Source organism: Rutidosis leptorrhynchoides, chromosome 7 (assembly GCF_046630445.1).
Source record: "Rutidosis leptorrhynchoides isolate AG116_Rl617_1_P2 chromosome 7, CSIRO_AGI_Rlap_v1, whole genome shotgun sequence".
Taxonomy (NCBI): domain Eukaryota; kingdom Viridiplantae; phylum Streptophyta; class Magnoliopsida; order Asterales; family Asteraceae; genus Rutidosis; species Rutidosis leptorrhynchoides.
This window is the reverse complement of record NC_092339.1, coordinates 300697193-300705175: the sequence shown is the minus strand read 5'-3', so window position 1 is coordinate 300705175 and position 7983 is coordinate 300697193. Positions and strand designations below refer to the sequence as shown.

General features: G+C 33.7%; 2 protein-coding genes across 2 annotated transcripts; one reads left to right on the top strand and one right to left on the bottom strand.

Annotated features, from left to right (window-relative positions):
* Positions 1–3080: 3080 nt before the first annotated feature.
* On the bottom strand, positions 3081–3713 carry LOC139860109 (secreted RxLR effector protein 78-like). Its single transcript, XM_071848883.1, has 2 exons — positions 3407–3713; positions 3081–3241 (listed from the first exon to the last, which is right to left on the bottom strand). Exons 1-2 carry the CDS (start codon positions 3711–3713, stop codon positions 3081–3083), a joined length of 468 nt encoding a protein of 155 aa, XP_071704984.1.
* Positions 3714–4987: 1274 nt separating this feature from the next.
* Positions 4988–6787, top strand: LOC139857634 (small ribosomal subunit protein uS3z-like). Its single transcript, XM_071846449.1, has 6 exons — positions 4988–5086; positions 5162–5309; positions 5657–5828; positions 6202–6256; positions 6335–6466; positions 6550–6787. Exons 1-6 carry the CDS (start codon positions 5057–5059, stop codon positions 6760–6762), a joined length of 750 nt encoding a protein of 249 aa, XP_071702550.1. The 5' UTR covers positions 4988–5056; the 3' UTR covers positions 6763–6787.
* Positions 6788–7983: the final 1196 nt, after the last annotated feature.

The window sequence follows — 7983 nt, the reverse complement described above, 5'->3', positions numbered from 1 at the left end:
TTTAATTAAATAAAATTGTTAAGTGTAATTGGGATTGGTATCTGATAATGTGTAGTTGATAACTCATCGAGTTTTAAAGAAAAAGAGGTCGACAAGATTTATTCTATCAGGAAGAAACAATAAGAAAAAGATAAAAACTGATTTTGACCTTCAACTGCTTTTGGCTAGTTACTGTGAATTGAAATCGATATATACACCAATTAGCTAAACAATTTAAACAGAAAGATAGTGATATATAATAGCATTCGATTCCTTTTGATGATTCTTTATATATATATATATATCAATATTTATAATTATTAAATATAAATGTATTAATACTAATAATACTTCTATTAATAATACTAATAATAATAATAATAATAATAATAATAATAATAATAATAATAATAATAATAATAATAATAATAATAATAATAATAATAATAATAATAATATTAATGATAATAATATTCATAAAAATATCCAAATAATGTTAATTATAATAAAAGTAATAATATAAATAATTTTAAATAAAAAGATAGTTTTTAGTTATTCATAATAATAATAATCATGATAATAATAATAAATATAACGCTGGTATTAATATTAAATATTTATGCTAATAATAATAATGAATGTAATACTAATAATAATATTAGTAAGATAATAAATTAAATGCATTAGATTTCATAACTATATATTATCTATAACAATATAACTAATGCTGATACTAATTATTAATATTTTTATTAATAATCATAAGGAAAGTAATAATAGTATTTCTATAACATCTATAATTAAACTCATTATATTAGATATTAATATCACATATTATTAATTATGTAGTATATACATAATAATTTACATTGAACATTTAATATTCAACATTACAATATATATATATATATATATATATATATATATATATATATATATATATATATATATATATATATATATATATATATATTTCAATAATAACTTACTTGTTCTATATATTATTTTACCTTCTAATTCAAATAATTAAAGTGTACTTTATTAATTTAAGATATTACATATATACTTATATTTATATTGGTATGAATATATTTATATATATATATATATATATATATATATATATATATATATATATATATATATAATTTACATAATTATCTACACACCATTGTTCGTGAATCGTCGGAGATAGTCAAAGGGTAATTGATTATATGAATATAGTTCCAACATTTTTGAGACTCAACATTACAGACTTTGCTTATCGTGTCGAAATCATATAAGAATAAAGTTTAAATTTGGTCGGAAATTTCCGGGTTGTCACATTGTGAATTCAAGCCATCTCCTTCGATTGGATCTCGTGCAAATATAGAGACGTCAAGATAGATTGGAACATTTGGTTAACTAAGCCTAGCACTTACTTGAAATAATTGTATGGGTTGGGTTGCAATCTCTGCTCCCCTCGTTAGCTATGTCGTGTTTTTACTCGTGTTTTCGTGAAGTTTTGGGGCGTTCACGCCTCATCTCGTGATGTAATCATTGTGTATATATCAATAAAATTACCTTGCCTTTCAAAAAAAAAAAAATTATAAGCACGAAAACTAGGGAGAACCCCATACAACGCGAGACAACAACACGACAATATGGGCCAAGTTGCGGAGACAGCAACTCGGCTAATACAATAATACAGAACATGAAACAAACAGGAAACCGAACATGAATGAACTAATAAAATACAACGAAATAAGCAAGGAATGAATGCAGAAACTAATCAACCACGTTCAAGAACCACACGAAGACGGATTTGTAAGCCAATCGATCCAATCTATTCTTTTCTTTTTGTACCGCTTCGAGATCCACTCGTAGGTCTTTAGTTAAATCTCGAGAAGGGCGTTTAGACCCGCCCATGACTTGTTAGAGAACACCTTTTGGTTACGATTCCACCAAATTAGAAAAGCACATGTTCACTCCACCGATTACCATAACTTTATACCGAGACTTGAGAGTTGACCTGAGCAATTACCATGAAAAGCTTCTTCAATGCTTAGATTTGTGATGCCCCCGAAACCCCACCATTTATAAACCCATTCCCAAACATCCATTGCATGTTTACAAAAGATAAAGGCGATCATCATCACAAAGCGGACAACGTACCGAATTAAGATAAATCCCTCTTTTGTCTAGCTCAACCTGAACCGGTAACCGCCTTCTCGTAACTCTCTAAATAAACACTTCCACTTTTAATGGGACCAAATTATTGCGCATAGTTTCAAATCTCGACAAGTTATTATTACTCAAAATATATTCATCAATGATTTTTGACAACACTTTAGTATAGAAAATACCATCATTAGAAAGCCGCCACCTCCATGAATTGCTAATATTGTTTGTCTTCTCATACGCAATTACTCGGTTTATCAACTCGTCAAGCACGGTAAAAGCTCTGCGACTTGGTGGGCGAACCCAACTCCACGAAAATTGGTGCTGATGAGGATGCTATTCGGACCAAATAACACGTTATGAAACTGTTGCCATGTTGTTGCTGTCAAGGTGATACAACCTGGGAAACTTTGTCTTCAAGGGAATATATGTTAACCAAGAATCATGCCAGAAATAGATTGATGTCCCGTCACCAACTGAACGAAAAAAGGAATGCCTGAAATTCGGGACAATTTTTTCTATGTCCCAACCTGTACGTACAATGTTAGTCCAAACACCACTTTTGCCTTTTGGTCTAGTTACATCCGAATATGACACTAGCCCGCTAGACCCGTAGATAGAGGAAATAATACTAGCCCATACGGAGTTGGGCTCCGATTTGAAACGCCACCACCACTTTGAAATTAATGAAAGGTTTTTACTTTTTAAAGACCCGATATTTAGCCGGCCTGACCCATAAGGAGATAAAACATCGGTCCATTTGACCCAAGACATTTTGTGACACTCACCCGACCCGCCCCAAAAAAGACACGTCTAATACTCTCAAGATGACTTACAACACTCATCGGGGCACGAAAGAGGGAAAAATAATATAGCGGTAAACTGTGAAGAACTGATTTCACGAGGGTCAATCGTCCACCAAATGATATCGATCTTGCTTTTCATTCTGAAAGTCTTGAATTGAATTTTTCAATCACCGGTTTCCAACTATCCGCCTTCTTCATGTTACGTCCCATAGGTAACCCTAGATACATAAAAGGCATTTCACCAACTTTACACCCGAACCTATTCGCCATGAATTCCACCTCATCATTAACAACCCCTAGACCATAAAGTTGACTTTTATGATAGTTAACTTTTAAACCCGAAGCCTTCTCAAAGCATTGAAGTAGTTTCATTAAGTTATCAATGTTATGTCTACTCCATTCACCCAAGAAAATTGTATCATCCGCGTATTAAAGATGCGACAAAGAAATATTATTTCTACCAATCTCCACTCCTTTATATAGCCCACTATTAATTGCGGATTTTTTCAAATTATTAAGTCCTTCGACCGCTATTATGAAAAGAAACGGAGATAGTGGGTCGCCTTGTCGGACCCCGCATTCCAGACAATATTCATCCGTTGGGGACCCGTTCACTAGAATAGAAATCGAAGCCGATTTCAAGCAAGCTAGGATCCACTTTCTCCATCTAATACCAAAATCCATTCTTTCCATCATTTCTAGTAAAAAATCCCAATTTAAGTTATCGAATGCCTTCTCGAAATCAACTTTAAAAATGGAACTTTTCATTTTGTGTAAACAAAGGTAATCAATTGATTCATTAACTATAAGTGCACCATCTAAGATGTAACGACCCTTTATGAACGCGCTTTGCTCGTTGCCAATTAAATCCGGAATAACATTTTTAAATCGAATTGATAAGATTTTTGGAAGAATCTTATAATAGCAACCTATCAAACTAATAGGCCTAAAATCGTTAAGACTTAAGGGACCGCATTTTTTGGAACGAGTGTAACAAAAGACGCATTGCACCCCCGAGAGATTTCACAATGAGCCCAAAACCAATTAAGGGTACAAACAAGATCATCCTTAATTAGGTGCCAAAATTTCTTGAAAAATTTGAGGTTGAAACCGTCCGGTCCCGGAGCTTTCGAGTTATCGCACTCAAGAATTGCATCGTGTATTTCCTTTTCCGAGAACTTAGCTTCTAGAAGGTCAGCAGCCTGCTCACCTGAGATTCTGTTTGGTACAACCTGTTGGGCAGATCTCGACAACTTAAAACCATCATTATTCGGTTTCTTAAAAAGTTTTGAGAAATGGTGCAAAACCTCATCTTTAATATCTAACGGATTTTCATTCCAAACTCCTTTAATATTCAGCCCTCGGATATTGCGTTTATGATACTGTTTTGTTGTGGCTTGTTCAGATCTTTCATTCCATTTTTCTCGTGTTCGGGTCTTTTGTGGGCTTGATGTTGTTTCCGGCGTTGTTGAATTTGTTGACATTGGTAAATAGGCCTCGGGTTAGGTGTTCTTAGGTTGCCTAGTGATTTGTTTGGATTGGCGGTTTGTGAAGAGTGAAGATGCGGGGTTAGATACAAGGTCGAATTTATATGTATGTTGCATGCTTAGGTTTGGTGGTTTTTGTTTGTTTGACATGTCAATTGTAATTTTCCTATAGTGCTTGCTATGTATTTATGGTAGTCGTTCGTATTGTTTAGAACAAACATACTAAGTGTCATTTAGTTTTGGTCGTCTGTGACCAAGTACTCCCACAAGAGATCGTTATGATCTGTTCAATGTTGCTTCACCAGAAGCTCGATTCTATTATACATAATAATATTTTTGGCAAAAAAAAAGTTATCAAAATCTGATTTGATTAATGTGTAATAGAGGTGTTTGGCGAACGATAGGTGGTGGTTTTAGAGCTCATAAAAAAGCCCACTCTGGAAACTTAATAAGCCTTCATTAGCCCACTTTTATTCGGGGCCCAAACCTATCCATTTTACAAACCCTAATTATATAGCCATGACTATATCTATATAATTTTCGTTCTCTATTCTGTATACATTTCTCTAACAACAGCAGCAGTAGTTGCGGTCACTGTTGATCTCTATTTCACTATCTGCAATCATGGCGACTCAATTGAGCAAGAAACGAAAGGTTTATTTCAATTAATCATATTACAACTTCAATTTTTTCATAGATCTTAATATAACTTGTTTTTTTGTGTATCAGTTTGTAGCTGACGGCGTGTTCTTCGCCGAATTGAACGAAGTTCTTACCAGAGAACTGGCGGAAGACGGTTATTCCGGCGTTGAAGTTAGGGTTACGCCTATGCGTACGGAGATCATCATCCGAGCTACACGCACTCAAAATGTTTTAGGTATAATTTTAATTTAATTCGCTTGATTTTAGATCTAAATCTAATAATAGTTACAGTGATAGTGATTTTGTTGAAAGGAAGTTAGGTTATGGTTACATGATGTAGCTTGTGTATGCATTTGTATGTGATGATGTATATTAACCTGATTTATGTGGATTTATTGTATCAATTGAATCATGAATTTTAGATATTTATGAATTATACAGTGTTGTTAAGATTTTGTTTAATAGAGTGATTATTTGCATATATATAAGCATTTGAATATTTAAATATTGAATGTTAACTCAGTATTGTAATTAGACATGGTAATTTAAATGTTATTTTTTGTATTTAAATTGATTCATTAGGTGAGAAGGGAAGGAGGATAAGGGAGTTGACATCTCTTGTTCAGAAGAGGTTTAAGTTCCCTGAAAACAGTGTGGAGCTTTATGCTGAGAGGGTTAACAACAGAGGGCTTTGTGCTATTGCCCAGGCCGAGTCTTTGCGATACAAGCTTCTTGGAGGTCTTGCTGTTCGCAGGTGTTTAAATGATTATTCGTATTCGTTTAGTTATGTTGTAGTTTTAGTTTGATTGCTCTGATCATTACTGTGACATGCTATAGTTAATTGAAGGTATGTTGTTTATCTTGAATATCTTTAGTTAGTGATGAACTCATATTCTTTATAGTAAGAGGTACATCATGGTTGAACTAATTGTTTGCCTAATTTGTATGTATTTCTTTCATATAAATCATTGAATCTAGGATTTTTTTTTATCTGTTTATGGTTGTAAATAGATCTTTTTTTAGTGTTTTAATTAATAAATTTTGTAATAATAATAAGTTAGTCCATAGTAAGTTTGATGAAGATTTACATGAATGATATGAACTGATAATCTGTTTACTTTGATCAGAGCTTGCTATGGTGTTTTGAGGTTTGTTATGGAGAATGGAGCTAAAGGGTGTGAGGTATGTCTACTCATGCTTTATCCTAAGTTGTTTAATAAAGCAGGCTGCTATTGTGCTTAGCGGTGTTCATCCTTTCAGGTGATTGTTAGCGGAAAGCTTAGAGCTCAGCGTGCTAAATCAATGAAGTTCAAGGATGGATACATGGTTTCCTCCGGACAGCCTGTCAAGGAGTACATCGACTCGGCTGTGAGACATGTTCTTCTTAGACAGGTATACTCGCATGTTCTCTGATTTTGTTTGATCTTTACATGAGGTGGCAGTTACTAATCTCATTTTTTAAAATCTATGTACAGGGTGTTCTTGGTATCAAGGTTAAGATCATGCTCGACTGGGACCCATCGGGCAAACTTGGGCCCAAGACTCCATTACCTGACAATGTTGTTATTCACATGCCAAAGGATGATGTTGTTGCACTCCCACCTAAAGAGGTGGAGGAATATAGGCCTCCACTTGTCGCTACCGATGAGCCCTTGCCTATGTCAATGTCAGTACCTGTTCAAGGCTAAGCAGAATCAAGATTAGCTAATCTATGTTATGCTTAGACCTTTTAAGATATGGATGATTAAGTTTTGTTAAATGTTGTTTGGGTGGACAAGCCTTTTTCTTTTGAACTACTGTTTAAAGTTGAAATTTATGTTATATGTTGAAGTTACTTCTGAAGATTTGTGTTACAAGAATAGGATGTGTCGTGCTCATGCATTAGCTTTTTGGTGATTCTATGGTGTGCTTGGTTGGTTGATTCATCATTTGAACTTCAAATGATCTTAAAATGTTATTCCTTTTTTATTGAACTGCTTGGTCCAGAATTCATTGACCATCGTTTGAAAATTCATCATGGACATTTGCTTAGTGATCCATTATCGTTCAGAAAGCTGTGATCCATTATCGTTCAGAAAGCTGTAGAAGATAGACACTTAGACCTAACAAAGAAAGGTAGCCAGATAAAATTGGTTACTAACACACCCAATGTCTTATGTGAACATAATAACATGATAGTTAAGGGGAACTTTTTTAGTCTAACCTTTCATAAAGGTGACGATGAATGCACACTACGCGGCTACACTACACCCAATGATTGTCTACTCTTACATAAATATTCTAGTTAAGTGTTATTTTCAAATACTCCGTATTTATATAGAATGAAATTTTATCACTTGCCGAAATTATGTGCTAAGGCCTCTCTTCATTGCTATTTCTATTTAGCTATTCTTTGGTCTTCAATACAATCACTATATCATCGCCAAAAAATCAAGCACGAAGGGATGCTTTCCTATATGCATTACGACTGCTCGTCTAATATCAAAGTAAAATGATTCGGGCTAAGGTCAGTCCCAGGTGGTGTTTAACCTATATCTAATTGGAAAAACTTTGTGTTCCCCAGTTCGAACACAAGAGTTTTGTATTTCTCCTATAGCTCCAATCAAGGTTTGAGAAATCGGATCTCGGGGAGATCTCGTTTGGACTTTTTTAGGGAGATCTCGGCATCTCGGAATAATCTCGGGGAGATCTCGGACGTTGACTTACGTTGACTTTATAGTTTTTCTTATTAAAATATACATAAAAACATAAATATATGTATATTTATATACGTTTTTACGAGATTTTACAAAAATATCCGAGAAATGAGCGAGAAAATCTTAGAAATTATGAATTTTACAAGAAAATCTTACAAATTAGCAAGAAAAACCGAGAAATCGTCCCTTTGACTAAGTTTGACCCCGTTGACC